This window comes from Acomys russatus, chromosome 13 (genome assembly GCF_903995435.1).
Source record: "Acomys russatus chromosome 13, mAcoRus1.1, whole genome shotgun sequence".
In the NCBI taxonomy this organism is placed as follows: domain Eukaryota; kingdom Metazoa; phylum Chordata; class Mammalia; order Rodentia; family Muridae; genus Acomys; species Acomys russatus.
Window position 1 is genome coordinate 59,240,530 of NC_067149.1, and position 19,421 is coordinate 59,259,950.

At 44.6% G+C, this 19,421-nt stretch overlaps 1 protein-coding gene across 1 annotated transcript in view; it reads right to left on the reverse strand.

The window, feature by feature from the left end:
- Nucleotides 1-66: 66 nt before the first annotated feature.
- Plbd1 (phospholipase B domain containing 1) overlaps nt 67-19,421 on the reverse strand; it is a 51,232-nt gene continuing 31,877 nt past the window's right edge. Inside the window, exons 7-11 of the mRNA XM_051155506.1 lie at nt 5,141-5,341; nt 4,887-5,027; nt 1,817-2,002; nt 769-875; nt 67-266 (exon numbers count right to left, since the gene is read on the reverse strand). Of these exons, the coding sequence (XP_051011463.1) occupies nt 96-266; nt 769-875; nt 1,817-2,002; nt 4,887-5,027; nt 5,141-5,341 (806 nt within the window). The 3' untranslated portion in view covers nt 67-95. The remainder of the gene's footprint in view (nt 267-768; nt 876-1,816; nt 2,003-4,886; nt 5,028-5,140; nt 5,342-19,421) is intronic.

The following is a 19,421-nucleotide window of genomic DNA, read 5'->3' on the forward strand; positions in this document are numbered from 1 at the left end:
TTATTAAGAGTGCAGATGGGAAAATACAGCTAAAAGACTGCCTTTGGTGCTTTTTTTGTTTGTTTGTTTGTTTCCTCCGGCCTTCACTTTTTGTCCTATGTCAAAATTGGTTTCATGGTAACGAAATCAAAGTCATAGACTTCTGGCATCCCCACATGCAGAGTTTTGTTGAACTGATTCCAGCTAAAAGCAGGGAGGCCATCTTGTACCGTGGGGCCGCTAATGGCATAGGCTGTGTACTGAGATGCAAGGAAGATATCTGCCACCTGGAAAAAAGAGGACAGCATTTTGACAGCCCATCGGACACTGACTGACTGTGTAACCTATCCCTTCCCCTCACCCCACCCCACCCCGCTCAAGGGCACAGTATGGTTTATTTTTATATGGATGAACATTTTGTCTTCATGTGTGTATGTGCACCACATGCACGCAGGGCCAGTGGACGCCTGAAAAGGGCATTGGAATTGGAATTACAGATGTCTCTTAGCCAGCATGTGGGTGCTGACAACTAAACCTGCGTCCTCTGAAAGAGCAGCCAATGCTCTGAACCGCAGACACATCTGTCTGTCCAGCCCCATGAGTATGAATAAGGCTTCTTACAGGTGCTCTATGGATATTGAAGGCTTATTCTTCGCTATACTCCATGGACCAAGCTGCTTCCTCTATTTAATATAGGGTTGGAAACACTGGGCTTTATGTTGCAAAACCTCCACCTCTGGTCTACCTCCTTGTTAGCAGTGGATTGGAAAGCAACAGTGTGCTTGTTACCTTGGTGTCATAGCAACCTCCAGGAATTGGCCTGGCTTTATTCAGGTCCTCGCGACAGCATATGGTATTGCAGGGGTCACCCTTACTGTAGGGGTCCACCTTGTAATCTAGAAGACACAGTGATGGGGAAAGAACAGGTATTGGCTAATCTGAGATATCCTTATCCACAGTACAATTTTGGATCTATTCATGCCTCCGTGTCCCACAGGCCTCCCCATCCCTGCCTGCTTCCAGATACAGACATCTTGCTATGCACTAGGGAGTGACTAACTTCAGATCCCTTGTGCCAGGCCCAGCCTGCCTCAAGGATCAAAGAAGACAAAGAGAGAGCAATAAAGTGGATGGGTGGATGTGTGTCACCATCTTCCAACATGAAATACAAATTAGGCTTGGAGAGTCTTCACCAAAAGAAAGCATTTCTGAGTATTTTAGCTGCTTTTCACCTTGGAAGTGTGTTGGCAGGAGGTTGGGTAATACTAAGGAAAAGACCGTACATGGATTGTTTTCTCCTATATTTTATATGGCTTTTGTTGGGTTTGAGTTTGGTTTTTTGCTTGTTTGTTTGGTCATGTAAAAAAATCTGTAGAGCTAGGTGTGGTTGTATACATCCACAATTCCAATACTCAGGAAGTAGAGACAGGGGGATCAAGGGGTGTGTGTGTGTGTGTGTGTGTGTGTGTGTGTGTGTGTGTGTGTACGTGTGTGTACATGGTGTGCATGATGTAGTCAGAAGACAAATTCTGGGACTCAGTTCTCTCACTGAGCAGGTCTAGGGGATCGAACTCAGGTTAATAGCCTTGGTAACAAGGGCCTTTACCTGCTGAGCCATCATGCCAGCCTTTCAAAGAAAATTCTCTGAGATTTTATAAAGGAAGCAACTGTTCTATTTGTTGACCAATATGTGAACAGCACTAACTATGCTGAGTATTGAATTCAAATAACTTCTTATAATTCTGTCTAGTACAGAGATGATAGACTTCAATAGATTCTCATTCCACGGGGAAGGAAAAGGGGCTTTGCAGAATGACTTGAGAAACATGCCACATACTGTTGTATCGCATGATGTGTTTCATGGAAGCCATGTCCATCACTTTCCCTTGGTCACGCCTGAAGATTTTGGCTCGCGGAGCTAAGTCATAAGAGTAGTCCAAACCTAGCTTCTTCACCAGCATTGGGTATCCACTCCAGTTGTAGATTTTTTCATGGAAAGGAATATTATAGGAAGGCCAGTATCCTGATTTGGAATGAAAGAAAGGGAGGGTCGAATAGAGGGAGATGGGAAAAGAAAGGAACAAGAGAAGAAAGTTATTTATTTAGTGATAGTATATTTGAAATTTACATGTGACGTGCATGCCTGGCAATGGAAACTCATCTTTAAAAGTGTCTGTTGTATGGGGGAACGGCCCACAAGGCCCCACCAACCCATGATCTACAGGCAGTGGATCGCCACCTGTGTGGGTCAAGCTCCCTTTGGAGGGGGTCACATATCAGATACCGTGCACATCAGCTGTTTACATTAGGATTTATAACAGTAGCAAAATTACTGTTGGGAAGTAGCAATGAAATAATTGTATGGTTGGGGGCCACCACAACACAAGGAACTGTATTAAAGGGTCCGACTTAGGAAGCTTGAAGAGAATTGCTCTAAGGGGACCTGGAGACATTTTCATCTTTAGTGCCACAAGTGGTAGGTTACCCAAGCTATTGTCACTCACCCTAATTAAACTCAGTGGATCTCCCCACGCCCAGAAAAAATAAGCCATGAAAGCAGAAGAGACTTGGAAAGAGGAAAGGCATTAGTGTGTGTGTGTGTGTGTGTGTGTGTGTGTGTGTGTGTGTGTGTGTGTGTGTGTGTGTGTGTGTGTGTGTGTCTGGGGGTGGTGTAGAGAGGGTGAGGGAGGAAATGATAAAACATGCACATGTGACCATTTACCCTATGAGCATATACAGGGGGAGGAAGTCCCTCTCAGGCACAGTCATAGGGGAGGAGAGTAAGGGGAAAATGGGAGGGAGGGAAGAATGGGAGGATACAAAGGATGGGATAACCATTGAGATGTAACAGGAATAAATTAATTAAAAAAACATGCGCATGTGTAAGAATGCATAATGACATCTCTTGTCATACATGATATATACCAGCGGAAACTCTTTGGAGGCAATGTGGGAACGTGGCAAGTAGTTTTAAATTTCTGACTTAGAGACTTGTTAAACAGAGCCGAGTCAGACTTGCTCTTTATCTTGGTTTTGTCTCTGCTCATCTGGGTGGCTCTGTTCCATAGAATCCTGTTTCCTTTGTCCCCCCCTGTGTTCTGTCTATTCTCCGTCATCAAAAACTCATTTTCGAAAGAGCAAAGACCAAACTGCCCAGCAGGGTTTATAAGGCAGACATTTTTTTCCTGTCACTAATGGCTTTTATTTTTCATCCATGAAGCCACAGCACCTCACGTGTTTGCAACCCCACCAATGCTTGTTGGCCAGATAAGCAAGTTTCAGAATCGTTCAGGTGTTCGGACCGTAATGGCGTGTGTGTGTCGTATGATAACATGTTCTCATGGGAAATGCCTCATGATGAAGGCACTGGCCCTTGTGTAGTCTAATGTGTGTTATGATCTGGTCACGAGGTACCCCCGACCCCTAGATCTTGTGTGCTAAGGGCTTGGGCCCTCACTGGCAATGCTGTGGAGAGGCAATGGGTCATGGGTGTGCCAACTTCACCAATGAAGTACTTACTCATTGGTATGTGTTATTAGGAGATTGGGCCTAGATGGAGGAAGGGGGCCGCTGGGGTGCCTGTGATATGTGTGTCTTAGAAAGTTGTACCTTGGCCTGGGCTATCCCTCTACCTCTGCTTCCTGACCATGGGGATGTGAACAGTTTTCCTCTACCATACCTGTCAGACAGAGTAGTCTACCTAACTGATGGCCCAGGAACCACAGGCTGAGACACTAACTCACAGTAAAGCTCACCTCTTTTAACGTATTGTCATTTGATTGGTCACAGAGGCAAGAAAAAAAAATGACTATCATGGTAAGCAAAGTTTTTATGAGGGGACAAAGACAGAAGACAGCTCAAGCCCATAGTTTGCGGACTTGGGGGCAGCTCTTTCTCCTACCAAATTAGTTCAGTTTGGGTCGAATTTTTCTACCAGATAACAGTGCCAAAGCAACTTGGCTTTAGAGTTCCAGGATTTTAAAATAGTAAGTAAGTGACTGATGGGGTCTACACCATGATTGCGCGTTTTTGCATATGAAGAGAAAGGGTTAGAGAGGTTGAGGCATTTACCTGAGATTTCGAGAAGCCAAGATTCAATCCCTGGGCTTCACCTGTCTGGGCTGTACCCTTGATGGCCAAAGCTACCCTCTCTGATCCCTCACACTAATGCTGCCCTTTTTAGGTTCAAGCAGGCCTGGTCCATAAGACCGCAGTCTAGCTCTTCCAGTTCTTGGGTCCTCTGCTGCATGATGCTCCAGAGGCCCCAGAGAGAAGCAATTTGTCATCTTTGCTTTTGCTGCCTGAGTCAGGGTGACACCCGACAAACCTGTGCTTGGAGTGGAGCTTACAGCATAACCCTCAGAATTCAAGAATGGTGGCAAACGTTGGAGCTGTTTAGAGGTCAGAGGTCACAGGGCTTGATGGTGTCCCAGTCGCCAATGAAAGAGTGAGATGGCCTCACATATTGTGTTGAGCACAATAACTCTATACCAGACTATCACTGACAGCCCCACCACCCACCCTCAGGCAGCATGTCACAGCCCATCATGGCTGGCTTTAACTTTCAACTTCTGGGCAGAGAATCTCCATTCAGAGCAGCTGGGCCTGTGTGCTTGTCTGGTGAACAACTGTCTTCACTGCTCTGGGAAGACACACTGAAAGGCACCAGGCCCTGGACAGGGAAAGATAGCTGCATGGCCAAGGTGTGCGGGCGCGCTTTTCCCCTGCTTGCCACCACACACGTGCCACGGTCGGCTGCTTCAAGTTCTTGGCCTGACTCTTCCACAACGGTGGCCTGTGCCAGGGAACTGTGAGTTTTCCATCCCTAAGTTCCTTTTTCCCTCAGGGAATCACAAGGACAGAAAGGAAGCCAGGCCATGGGGATTGACAGAGTAGGAAGGAGGTACCTTTTCTTAGGACGTTGGTTTGTTCAGAGTATTCTACGTATGTCGGAACCTGCTCCACAACGAACAGAGTGCCTTCATCGAGGCTCTTTCCAATATTCACCTTCTTCAAGTCCAGGACCATGTACTGGTTGTTGTAGGTACCTAAGATGTCGGGAGACACAAGGGCAACCTGGATCCACCTCAGCTGGTTACCTCACCTGGAAGGCTAAACGCAGGCGCCACGTGCTATAGGGTCATTGCACAGAACCACTTACCAGAGTTGTACTTGGAAAATATCTCTGCCCAGTCCTTACCGCCCTTTGCCATCATGTTTGCGACACGGACTCTTTGCCAGGCCAGGAGAGTCTCGGGTACCACCAACTTCAGCAGGGTTTTATTGTATACACTGTTGGTGGTCTGTAGCAGTATCAGGCCACTGCTAAGGATGTAAAAGTCGTCCAGAGACTCCAAGAACCCTAGAGGGGCAACAAATGCACAGGTCGTCACATGTACACATGCTCCACACAGCCACCGTCAGCACAGGGCTTTACACACACACACGGTGGGTCTGGCGAGGTAGCAGCCATGGTTTTCTTTTCTCCGTAGCAGCCCCTCCCAGCTCTGGTGTGTGCAGTAGATCCCACCCCAGCTAGATCCTCTTTTAGAACAGTTTGGCAATCTGAGCGCTCTCTCTCTCTCTCTCTCTCTCTCTCTCTCTCTCTCTCTCTCTCTCTCTCTCTCTCTCTGTGTGTGTGTGTGTGTGTGTGTGTGCGCGCGCGCGCGCGCGCGTGCATGCGTGCATATGGATCCAAGGGAATAGGTGGTCTGTGAGCATTCATAAACAACAGATAGGACCATTAGACTCCCACTTGCAAAGTGTCTATGGAGCTTGTAATTCAGGAGTTTATCAGCAAGGTCTTTTTTCTTTTTCTAATCTTGTTCTTTACAAATTGTACTCAAGTCTGCCTGACTTTGAAGCATGGATGAATCTACATGTTCATTTCCGACCATGGCTTTGAAAATAGACTTTTAACACCCAGGATCCCCTATGGTTTCTAACTGTTGGAGGCAGTGTGGGGTTGCCTTGAGGTCTGAGCTGGGAAGAGTGTGGGCAGGTGGGTCAGACACAGCTGGCGCAGTGGGAAGGCAGGGCAGTGCCAGCAGCTGGCAGATGGGGCTACAACTGAGAATGTTAAAGGAACGACTGAGAGCCCAGAATTAGATTAGGCTACTCTGCACAGAGACCAGAGTGAGTGTGCTTGCTCCTCCCACCGTGTGCACACATAACTAGGGCCCAGCTGTAAGGAAGGGCTATCACAGACAGTGTGCCTGCTGTTGCCATCACCTGGACCTTCCCAGTGTCTAGAACTGCAGGCAACATACTTCTATTTGGAAATTACTCAGTCTAAACTTTTCTGTTATGACAGAACTGACAGACATAGGCTGAACTGTCCACTACTTTATAACACCCCCATTCTTTTTGCTGTATCAGAGTAGTAGTATTTACAACCTTAATTATCTAAACTGTTATTCACTTAGTATTTTGTTTTTGTGATTTATTTGTATTCAGATTGTCATCATTGTGTGTATATGTAATGTGTGTGGACACTCATGCTATGACACAAGTAGAGACCAAAGAACAATTTTGCATAGTTGGGTTTTTTGTTTGTTTTTTGTTTTTGGTTTTTTTTTTTGTTTTTTTTTTTTTTGTTTTTGTTTTTGCCCTTGTTGTTTTGTTTGTTTGTTTGTTTGTTTTCTCAACTAGAAACCTGGAAAGAGAGAGCCTTATTTGAGAAAATACCTCCATCACATAGTCTGTAGGCAAGCCTGTGGGGCATTTTCTTGATTAATGGTTGATATGAGAGGGCCAGAAAACCATGGCTGGTGCCACTCTGGCCTGGTGGTCCTGGTGTGTATAAGAATGCAGGCTGAACAAGCCAGTAAGCAGGCTCCGCTGTGGCCTCTGCTTCAGTTCCTGCCTCCAGGTTCCTGCCTTGAGTTCCTGCTCTGACTTCTGTCTGTCGTGATGGACTGCAGGCCATAATCTGAAACAAACCCTTTCGTCCTAGGTTGCTTTTAGTCATGGTGTTTACCACAGCAGTAGAAAACTCTAATAGGTCTCTCCACCTTTACATGAGTTCTAGGGATTGGACTTAGACCGTTGGGATTTCAAAACAAGCACCTTTACCCACTGAGCCAACTTGCAGGCCTTTAGTAGTACAGTTTTGGGATATTTTATTTCTATTTTATATGTATACATGGTTTGCCTGCATGTATGCATGTATACTATATATCATATAATGTGCAGTGCCTGAGACGGCCAGAAGAGGGCATCAGAACCCCTGGAACTGGAGTTACAGACAGTTGTGAGCCGCCATGAGGCTGATGGGAATCAAACCCAGGTCCTCTGTAAGAGCAGCACGTGCTCCTAACCTCTCCATTGTTTTGGTTTGTTAACTAAAAGGTCACACTGTGTTTATCTATGGGGTATATTTTATATTTAAATATATGTATGCATTGTTAATAGCGAACTCAAACTCTTTAACATACGTGCTACTTAATATTTCTCTTTAGCCTAACTTCCTTTTTAGATCTAAGCCATGTTAGCCCCTTTGTATGCATTAATGTCTAAAGACACAGGAGTTTAATTATTCTTATCCCTCATTCCCACTCCTAAAACATTAAAATAAATGGTTTCCTTTCTTTCTTTTTCTTTTTTTTTTTTTTTTTTTGTTTTTCAAGACAGGGTTTCTCTGTGTAGCCTTGGCTGTCCTGGACTCGCTTGTAGACCAGGCTGGCCTCAAGCTCACAGCAATCCGCCTGCCTCTGCCTCCCAACTGCTGGGATTACAGGTCTGCGCCACGTACAAAAAGTGTTTATACATGTAACACCAGAAACCATGCCACCAGAATGACTGACATTGTGCAACTACTAGAAGCCTGGAATGGGCCAGGTAGGATGGGGGTCCAAAAAGGGATTACATAAAGGCAAAGTCTCAGAAGCACGGTCAGGTATGGTTTTCTACATCTACAGACCCAGTGCTTTGGAGGCGAGAGAAACAGGATCAGGTGTTCATGGTCATCCTCAGCTGTATAGCAAGTTCAAGGCCAACGTGGGCCACGTTCAACTCTTATCTGCCTCAGTAAATGCAAAAAAAGAGGACAAGATGTCTTGAGAGGAGACTGCAGTCTAGTTGTGTGCACAGCTCATACCAAACCTTTTCAGTTGCCGCGGCACCTCTGACAGCCCAAGATCGTGTGACGTCATCCAGCTCTCACACACTCTAAGCTTAATTTTCAGAGCTTCAGAGTAAGAATGTTAATGGTAAGATAAGCGTCCAGCTGGCTTAGTAAGCTTCTCTACAGGCTGGGCTAGCTCCCACGAGAGGGTTTGGAAGCAAGAACGGGGTTGTTTACGGCAGTCTTCCCAGGCTGGAATGCAGTTTCAGTGAGCACCCTCGCTGAGAAGACACAGGCTGGGTATAGGACAGAGGGTGGGGCGGTTTTCAGGGATGACTCATTCATTTTTTAGCTTCTTTTGCAGTGCTCAAACTGTACAACCATGCATGCCGCTGTTCACAAGCCCCTGAAGGAAAAGCCTTGTCGGTAGAATGCTGTTTGCTAATCCCTCCTTCCTGTAGTAGTTTTTCTGGACACTAGAGGGCAGGCGTTCTTACGTGAATGAGAGCTTGAGGGACGTACTCTTTGTAGAGTAAGGATCCTCAAGGAGACCAGAAGATAGAAAAATAAAAAAATACAGGCTGCCCAGAGTTCTTGAACAGCAAAAACAAAATGAGCTTAAAGACAGTAAAAGACTCACAGAGGGTACACAGTCGCAACACAGGACCCTAAAGGGAAACACTGTGACTGTATCAGTCCCATTCTTGCTGCTACCCGTCACCAGCAGCTCTGGAAGGCAGATTATCAGCAGTTAAGGAAACGAGAGAAACTTCAGCATTTTATAAATGTCCATCTTAGATAACATCCCTTGGTAACTTTCTTGCTGAGGTTAAGAAATAAGAGGATCTTTTTCAGTAGATAAAGGGTACTTCAAGGACCATCGAGGAGATTCAGATGGCTACATGTGCCACCAAGCCTGGCGATCTGAGTTCTCTCCCTGGAATCCATTTGGTGGAACTAGAGAACGCACTCCTGAAAGTTGTCTTCTGACCTCTGACCTCCACATGCTTGTTACAGCACACACACACACACACACACACACACACACATACACACACACAATGTAAAAAATGCTTACTGTAAGGTTTATAAAGGTAGTGTAATGGCACCCATCTTAATCCCATTACTCTGGGTGTCCAGGCACAGGGATGGAGAATGCAAGACCCAAAGAAAAGATAAACAGGATGGGCTGGAGAGCTGGTCCACTGGCTGCTCTTCCAGAGCATTTGTCTGGTTCCTAGCACCCAAACTCACAACTACCTGTGACTCTAGCTCCTGGGAGACCCAGTACTCTCTCCTGGACTTCTGGAGAGTCTATCTGCCCTTACTCGTGCACATGCCCATGCTGACATGCACATGTTTGTATAAATAAAGTTAAAAATAAACTTAAAACATAGTACCCACTACTCCCAAGTGTCGTGAACAACCATAGATTCCTCTAACTACCTCATTAAGCCCACGAGGGTCACAGCAGCCGCCGCCAACCAAGGGCATGAAGAACAGACAGCAGTACGGGACCTCTTCCTTTAGATTTCACTTCCTAGGGTCACTGTGGTCTACGAATATTAATGGGAAAACTTGAGCCGGATGGGGACATGCCTGTAATTCCAATACTTGGGACACTGAGGCTGAGGCAGGGGGTCAGCCCAAGTTAGAGGCCAGCAAGGCTAAAGAGGCTAGCCTAGGCTATAGGATGAGCTCTCAAAAAAGAAAACCCAACAAACAGCTCATAGCTTTCTTACAGTAATTTTCCACTTTGATAAGCGCTAATCTCTTTAGACTGACAATTTATAAATTGAAAATGTCATAGGTACATTGGAAATGTTTGATAGAAAGACAGAGGCACGGAACTCTGGCCCGTCAGTTTGGGGCAGCCACGGAGGATTTGGGAACAAATCCCCGGAGACCAGGGGACTGAGTGCTGTGTGGTTCAGACCCCGCATGCAGGTCACCGTGACAAACCAGGTGAGCTGTGCTTCGTGCTTTTGTCTCTGTGCTCTCTGCTGTGTGACTGTACCATCTCCCATCAAATGATACTGATTTCTCCTTAAAACTGGGCTGATTTCAGAATTCAGGAGACAGCCACAGACTTCTGCTTACTCCTGTGGCCTTGGGCTGCCTGGAAAGGAAGCCCGAGCTGGCTTGTTCTCCAAGATGGAACACCACCATGTAAACAAGGCCAGGTCACTTCAGCTGATCCAGAGCCTTCAACATCAGAGGGCTGAAGAGCTGACTATGCGGCCACAGGCAAACTAAGGGATTAACGGCTTCTCAGAGATGCCTAGAGACGCCCACCTCACCAACCTAGAAGTGCAAAATTGATCACTGACTGCTTCCAGTCCCCAAGTTTTGGTTCTTTGTTTTGTGTGCAGCCATAGCTACCTGATGTGGTGACAGTAATTCAGTTACACAATACACTGGCTTGCTTTGATTTGTTTATTTGTTGCTAGGTTGTTTGTTGCTTGGTGAGTGTCTGTGTGTGTGTATGCATGCGTGCATGTACTTGTGTATACATATGTGCATGTATGTGTGTGCACGCATGCATATGTATGTATGTATGTATGTGTGTGTGTATAAGTGTATATATGAATGTGCGTGTGTCTGTGTGCATGTATGTATATGCGTGTATGTGTGTTTGTTCATTCTTGTGGGTCATAGCCCATTAAAAAAAATTTCTTTTGACATGGTTCTTACTGCATAGCCCTGGCTATTTTGGAACTTGTTATGTATATAACAGGCTGGCCGCAAACTCACAGAGATCCACTTGCTTCTTCTTCCCCAGTATAGAACTAAAGATGTTTAATACCACATTCAGATCTTTTAAATTTTTATGTATGTATTGGTTTTTTGAGACAGGGTTCCTTTGTGTAGCCTTGGCTGTCCTGAACTCATTTTGTAGAGCAGGCTGTCCTTGAACTCATAGAGATCCTCCTGCCTCTCTCTCTGCCTCCGAGAGTGCTTAAATTATGGGCATGTACCACCACATCTGGCTTTAAAAAAAAAAGATTTATTTATTTAGTGTACATTGCTCTGCCCACGTATACACCTGCAGGCCAGAAGAGAGCATTAGATCTCATTATAGATGGTTGTGAGCCACCATGTAGTTTCTGGGAACTGAAATCAGGACCTCTGGAAGAGCAGACAGTGCTCTCATCCACTGAGGCATCTTTCCAGCCCCCACATCCAGCTTTAAAAAAAAAAAAAATTACGTTTGTTTGCTTAAGATTGTTTGTGTGTGTGTGTGTGTGTGTGTGTGTGTGTGTGTGTGTGTGTAGTTTCCATGGCAAGATGCTTTTTCTTTTTTCTTTTTTGTTTTCTTTTGGGAGGGAGGTTGCAAGGGTGGAGGGTTGATATGGAGAGATGGGGAGATAAATGGGATTAGGGTAATGATGTGAAATTCACAAAGAATCAATAAAAAGCTAAAAAAAAAATTGTGTGCACCCACACACCAGTGTGCTGCGGCATGCATGTGGAAGTCAGGAAATAACCTGTGGGAGCTGGTTCTCTCCTCCTACCACGCGGGTCCCAGGGACTGAATTCCGGTCACCCTGCCTGGCAGCTAACACCTTCACCTGCTAAGCTGTCTTACAGGCTCCCACCTCACTTTTTGAGAAAGGGTCCCTCAGTATCCTGGAGCTTGCCGTGTAAGCTAGGCTGACTGGCAGTGAGCCCCAGACACCCAGCAGTCCCTGCCACCCCAGCTCTGGGGTCACACCTGCCCACCACCAAGCCCAGCATTTTTGACATGCGTCCTGGGGATACAACCTAGTCTCTGTGCTTCTGTGGCAAGCGCGCCGCCCACTGAGAACTCCCTCCCACTCTGGTGTTTATCTACTAAGGAGGCAAATTTTTGTCTTATTGGCTTGTACCTGTTTGTTTTGGAATCATGAAAGTACCAAAGGCTTAACACACAATAAGTGCTCAATAATTAACTGTAAAATTAACTGAGAAAGACATCAATAGCGAATAATATTTATGCACTTATAGTATTTGGTGATCCTCACTCTGAAAGGGTGGAAGCCATCTTTTGATCTACACACACACACACACACACACACACACACACACACACACACACGAGATAAACTACCTGAAGCTAGTAGGCAGACACAGCTCTCTTCTAGCCACATACCTGACAAGGGTGATGGGAAAAGATGTACAGTCATGCAAAAGAAAACAAAGACTATTCACTGGCACGATGATGGAGCAACTGTATCGGACACAAGAGTGAGTCCCAAGGAGCTGCCTAGACAGGGTGGAGTTGGAGGAATCACTGAGTGGCCAGTTCATGGGGGGTGGGGGTGGGACAGAAGGGCAAGTGCAGTGGGATTTGGGGGTGTAAGGGAGGACGCTCTCTGAGCCAGGTGGTGGAAGATGACTAAGACAGGTGTGTCCCTGGGCTGGAGAGATGGCTCAGAGGTTAAGAGCACTGCTTACTCTTCCAAAGGTCCCGAGTTCAATTCCCAGCAACCACATGGTGGCTCACAACCATCTGTAATGAGATCTGGTTCTCTCTTCTGGTGTACATAAAAAGAAAAAAAAGAAAAAGAAAAAAGAAAAAAAGACAGGTGTGTCCCACAGAAGACACCCACCGTGTCCTGGGAAGGTGCCAAAGGAAGTAAAGCATGCACAAAAGGGAGAGTGAGAAAGCTGGAATTAAACACTGCACAATCTGCTGTCTTCTTTTGCGATGCGTGTCCTGCTTCTATTCTTCCTTCAACTCTCCCTTAGATTCAAGCCTTTCAAAATGCAGGCCAGCCAGCACACGTCTTTAATCCCAGCACCCGGGAGGCAGAGGCAAGCGGATCTCTGTGAGGCCAGCCTGGTCTACAAAGGAAGATCCAGGACAGCCAAGGCTCCACAGAGAAACCTTGTCTTGAAAAACCGGAAAACAAAACGAAACAAAACAAAACAAAAAACCCCCGGAAGCCCGGAATTTGGGCCTCTGCTCACTTGGGAACCATTTGTATAGATTCTACTTTTACGACAGAGTCTCCAAGATCAAAGAAGGTAACCTGAAATTAGTGAAAGTAATTATGGTATGTTAAAATTTTCACAACATACAGTTATTAAGCAGATGACTTTATAACCAAGGAAAGTAACCACATCGTGGACCTCTAAGGCAGACTAAACTTCTCCCGGGGCTTGGAGCACCGGCTTTGGTTTTCATGTGTGTCCATTACAAAGCCTGCGCTGTGGGGACCACACAGGCAGCTGGCTTCTCAAAGGATGGGCTTGGTCTCAGCATGTTAACATCACCAGGAGCCATTGTAAACACTGGGAATAAGAAAGAAACCTTTCTGGGCCAGCCAGATGGCTCCCTGGGTAAACTTGCATATTACACAAGCCTAGTGGACTAAGTTTGATCACTGGAATCCAAGTAATGGCCTGAGAAGACCAGTCCCACCACAGTGTCCTCTGAACTCACATACAATGCACATAAAAAAGATATGTTTCCTTTGGGTGACACTGTATGTGGACATTAAGCCAATTCTCCTGAAAATTCCCCTGAAGAATTACATGTTTGTATACATGTGTCTCTGGATGGAGACACAATATCTAGACACAGTGCAAAGAACACACACGTGCTTGGTGACACCCACTCAGAACGTTCCAGAAAGCCTCTATTATAGATAATTAAGCTTCAAGCCTCAGTCTCGTGGGATCGCCATTACTGGATTCAATTAAAAGCACTTTGAATGCGGTCCAGTTTTGTCCCCAAGAAAATGCTGCTCTACTCCCTTCCTTGTAGCCATCTGTTTAATGCAAATTAAGCCATTTCAGGAAAGAGGCGTGGGTGATGCTAGTCAGATATGTTGTGTCTGAACCCAGGACTCTCCCTTGCTGTTGTGTGACTTTGTTCTATTTGTGTGGCCTAGTTAACTACTTCTCTCAACCTGTTTCTGCCTTTAAGGAATCAAGTAAATTGCCCTTGGTCAGTTTTCTTTTCTTTTTTTTTTTTTAAATGACCTGTATAAAAAAGAAATCTGTGTAAGACAAATGTATGTAACATGTCAAAGAGCCAGGCACATAGTAGTAATTAAAAAAAAGAAGATTTGTTTTCCCTTTTATTTACTCTATGAAGATTATCATAAACAAGCTTTATAGCATTAATTTAAACCTTGAGTGTGTGGTCTAATTCCCATAGTGCTTTTTCCTCTCCTTCCTGTTTCTTTTCTTCAATATATATATATTGCAGACCCCTATCATTTATTTATTTATTTATTTATTTATTTATTTATTTATTTATTTGAGACAGGGCCTCTTGTATCCCAGGCTAACCTCCAACTCACTATGTAGCCGAGGAAGACCTTGAACTTGTGGTCCTGCTCCCTCCGAGGGCTAGAGCTATCAGTAAAAGCCACCACACTCAGTTCATGTGTGCAGGGGGTTGAACCCAAGACTTTCAATTACTTTGCCAGTTGAACTATGTCCTTAGTTCTACCCGTGTTTCTATAGATATAATTAAATATTAACCGGAAGGGAATTCTTAGTAATTCTGACTACGGTCTCTGAGCAAGCAGTGAAAATGACAGTGCAGTGCAAAGGGAGGCAGCCAGAAAGCTAACTTAGGTGTTAACTACAGTTTTCTAGGTTCACTGATTTTTATGTCTGAGTGTTTGCCTCCTGTGTATGCGCACTGAGTCCATACCTGGTGTCTGTTAAGTCTGAGGCTGGAGCTGGGAGCTGCCACACAGATGCTGGCAACCAAGCCTAGACCCTCTGCAAGAGCATCCACTACTCTCAACCTCTGAGCTAGGAAAAAAGGGACAGAGAAACAAGACAGATGGAATAAAGAAACCAAGTATCAAGATAACAGGCTTAAGTCCAAATATATATTATCTTAACTGTAAATAGAACCAAACACTACTATGAAAGACGCTGTTGATAGTGTGTAGTTTAAATGCTCTTGATAGGTCAAAATCAGTTATCTAAATTTGTAAAAAGGAAAGGAAGAAACAAACAAACAAACAAAGAAAATGATGATAAAGTGAAAACAATAAAGAAGAAAATTGACAATGAATGGGAAGCAAATTAATGAAACTCAGATTTGGCTCTTGGAAAAAAAAAAAATACCAGCTGGCGGTGGTGGCGCACGCCTTTAATCCCAGCATTTGGGAGACAGAGGCAGGTGGATCATTGTGAGTTCAAAGCCAGCCTGGTCTACAAAGCGAGCCCAGGACTGTCAAGGCTACACAGAGAAACCCTGTCTCGAAAAAAACAAAACAAAACAAAAAACCAAAACCAAAACAAGAACAAAAAGAATGCATGAGATCAGTACAAAGCAGCATAGTGACGAGGAGGAGGACTGGGAGCACCACCACAGATCCTACAGACAACCGAATGTCAGGGGATACCCCATAAACAACTTCCTGTCAAAAAACCTTAGAGGAAACAGGAAAAAAAAAAAAAAAAAAAAAAAAAACCTTACAAGATACAAGCTCAAGAGTTAGACAACTGGATCTTATATCAGTAAAAGAAATTAAATTCCTAAGAAAGTTCCAGGAGAATTCCATGCCTTAGTGACTACACCGGTGGATCCTATTAAACTCTTAAGGGAGAGACGCTCCCTCCACTAGATATAAGAGGAAGAGCTAATTCTCTGTTCAGGACATATGGATGTACTTACCCTGGTGCTAACACTGTTACCTCAAAAGGAAAACACACTAATATCTCTAATCTCTTGGATATAGAAAACAAAAGTTCTGAGCCAGGCGTGGTGATGTACGCCTCTAATCCCAGCACTCAGGGAGGCAGAAGCAGGTGGATCTCTGTGAGTTCAAGGTTAGCCTGGTCTACAAAGCAAGTCCAGGATAGCCAAAGCTACACAGAAAAACCCTGTCTTGAAAAAAAAAAAGAAAAGAAAAGAAAAGAAAAGAACAAAGAAAGAAAGAAAAAGATGAAGCAAAGTACTGGTTATTTGAATTGAAAAATAAATTGAATAATGGGTCATGATTAGGAATGTTAAACTGACTTAATGTCTGAAAATTAATAGACATAAATCAATCATCATGTTAATAAGAAAGAAACTTCATATGCTCCTCTCAGTAGGGGCTGGGAAAGGATTTGGCAAAATAAAAACAAAAAATTCATTGAATAGAATCACTCAGCACAGTAAGAGAAACGACGCTAGTTACCACCACAAACACAGGACAGACAGCCCATAGCCTACATGAAACCTGCAGCTGGAACCTGAGTCTCCAGTCCCTGACAGGAGGAAGCAGGTGAGAGTTTTTATCTAGCTAAGTCTACAGCACCGCTAAGATCTTCTCCAGACAACCACAGGAAAGAAGAGGCCATCAAAGGTGCACAAGGGAAGGAAGGAGTTTCATTCGGAGATGATGGTCTCTAGTGTATAGAAAAAAAAAAAAAAATCCAAGGAATCTAGAAAGCCTACTACAAGGCATAGTTGAGAGAAGTCTTGGGCTGGGGAGAAGAAAATTCATGGGACTAAGCTGTTTAGGTAGGTGAAGGTTCTTCTCACCAAATCTGAAGACCTGAGTTCTATCCCCAGACTCATGTGACAGAGAGAGAGCCTGATTCCCTTTAGTTGTTCTCCACACATGCATGAAGCATGATAACACCTACACATACAACAAATAAGTATAGAAAGGTCTTGGGAAGGAAGTAACAACGACAAATGTCATCAGAGGCTAGGTGGAGCACCCTGGAGTTGAAGGCAGGGGCACATCTCTCTGTTGGAGGCCAACCTGGTCTACATAGCAAGTGTCAGGCCAGAGCTACATAATGAAATCCAGCCACAAAGAAGACAATAAAATAAATAAATCACTGTCTACATAGTGTTTTGTTTGCTTTTGTTTTTGAGACTTCTTCACTATGTACCCCAGGCTAGCCTCAAACTCACAACCCTCACCTCAGCCACCCAAACTCAGGGTACAATGCTGGCCTCGAATTTTCCACAGATACTTTGACACTTTTTGCTTCAAGAGTTAGGTCTTAATTTTTTTGCCTTTAGTGTATGTAAGCTGGTCACAATCCCTCACTTTTAATAAATAGAATGTGGCAGAGTGGCCATACGTGACCCCTGAGTCAGTTCACAATAGGCAGACTAGCTTTGTCTTCTGTGTCACTTGATTTAGCAGAAACCAAGCACCCCATCATGGAGACACTTAGTCACTCTTGAGGAGAGCCTGGAGTGGAGAGACAGGAGTGTTGGCCACCCTACCAGCCTCGTGAGTGCCCTTGGGAGTACCTAAGCTTCAGTTAAGCCATCTGCACTTTCAGCCCTCCAGGGCCCCAGTCCCTGTGTCTGAGTTGCTGGTCCACAAAATCCATGAGTTGTTAAATGTCTCGTATCTTCGTTATGTATCAATGACTAACTAACACACACACATAAACTTATGATGCACAATTGGAAAAGAGAATTAAAAAGTTCATTTTTATGTATTAAACTAGCATTAAGACCTATTTAAGAATACATTTAATTAAAATTATATGCCCAAGTTTTAATATGGTCCAGGGTCTCTCCCTCAAGGGTCTATTAAGATTGAAGTCTACTGTTTTTACTGAGGGACAGTAGCATTCTTGGGAGGTGAGACCTTGCAGGAGAGCCTTGTCACTGAGGCCAAGCTGACCAATGCTTCTCATGGTCTCCTTGACCATTCTTGAGAAGGACCAAGGGCTGTCCTGCCCACCTCCCTGTTCCTGGATTGAAACACAAGGGCTTTGACAATGCTCTGGCTTTGTGCCATCATGTAATGTAGCTCAGCACTAAGCTCTTGCCAACACTATAGCTCAATTCCCAACTCTGCATGCTAAGTCAACTGCTTATTATTATTCATAAATAGACTATCAGATGTTTCATTTTTCCCATTTGTTTGTCTATCATGTATGTATGTATGTATGTATTATCTATTTATCTATCTCTAATAATTTCTTTTTAAGAGAAAGAATCTTTCGATGTATCCTTGGCTGGCCTGGTACTCACGGATCTGCCAATTTCTGCCTCTTGAGTGTTAGACTGAAAGGTATGTGTCACTATGCCTGACCAGGTATTTCATTATCCTGATAGAAAACTAATGCTGTGTGTAGAGCTACAAAACATCACCCAGATATTTAGATGAACACATATGAGCAAGTCAAGGAGAAGGTCAATTGCTACAAATTCAGTCTAGTGACCTGGTTGGTCTTGCTCTGCTGTTTGGTTTTGTGATAAGGCCTAAGGTAGCCTGAGCTGTCTGGCACTCCGAAGCCTGTTGCTTCCACCTCCCCAGGACTGAGAGTCTAGGTAAACACCACTACACCCAGCTTCAGATTTAATCTTTTTAAAGTACTAACACTTGAAGAGATAATTCCATTAATTATCAGCTACCTCATTAATTTGTTATGATGGCCTGTACAGGTTACCGTGCAGTGTCCTGAGAAAGCTGAGGGTATAGCGAAGTGTGCCGGCCAGGTACTGCTGACCTCAGCACTAACCTGAGCTCTGTGAATGTCACTCCCACACGTCATCTCCATGGTCCTGCAGTGGCCTCCCGCCTTCCTTACCTTCTCTCCATGCTCTCTCACCCGTGTAATGTCCGTTCCTCATGCAGCACTGTCTTCCTGCCTTCTCCCCAAATGCATGGCTAGCTTAGGGGGTCCTTTGTACTTCTACTTTAAAATATTCAGGGGGATGGAGAGATGGATCAGTGATTAAGACCACTGACTGCTTTTGTAGAGGACACTGGTTCAATTCCTAACATGCATAGGACAGCTCCCAACCATCCATCATCCAGTTCTAGGGTATCTGGAACCCTCTTCTGGGCTCCATGGGCACCAGGCACATTTATGGTATACAGATATATATACAGGCAAAACGCCCATACACAGAAAATTAAAATTAAAACAAGATTTACTTTATTTTCCACCCTGTGGGTCCTGAGGTTGGAGCTCAGGCCATTAGGCTTAGTAGCAAGTCCCTTTGCCTGCTAAGCCAACTGCTCGTCCCTGTCACTGGTTTTTAATCTTAACTTCATCTATTTCTCAACAGAGTATACATTTTGTGCTATTAAGCATTGTGCCTTTCTTGCTCTCCATAATAGTCTTTTTAGACTTATTTTATTATTCTGTGTACATATGCACCATGCGTGAGCCTAGTACCCACAGGGCCAGAAGAGGACATTGAGCCAATTGGGACTGGGATTACAGATACTGTGAGCCACCATGTGGGTGCTAGGATTTGAACCCAGGTCCTCTGCAGGAGCAGCACGTGTGAACTGCTGAGCCAGCTCTCCAGCTCCTTGTCATAAATCTCTTGCCAAGCGCAACAATTTAGTAGGAAAATGGCGATGACTAAACACACTCTCTAATGTGTGTCCCTTTACGAAGTGACGTCATGCCAGTCCTGTTTTGTTGTTGTTGAAAAAACAAGCTT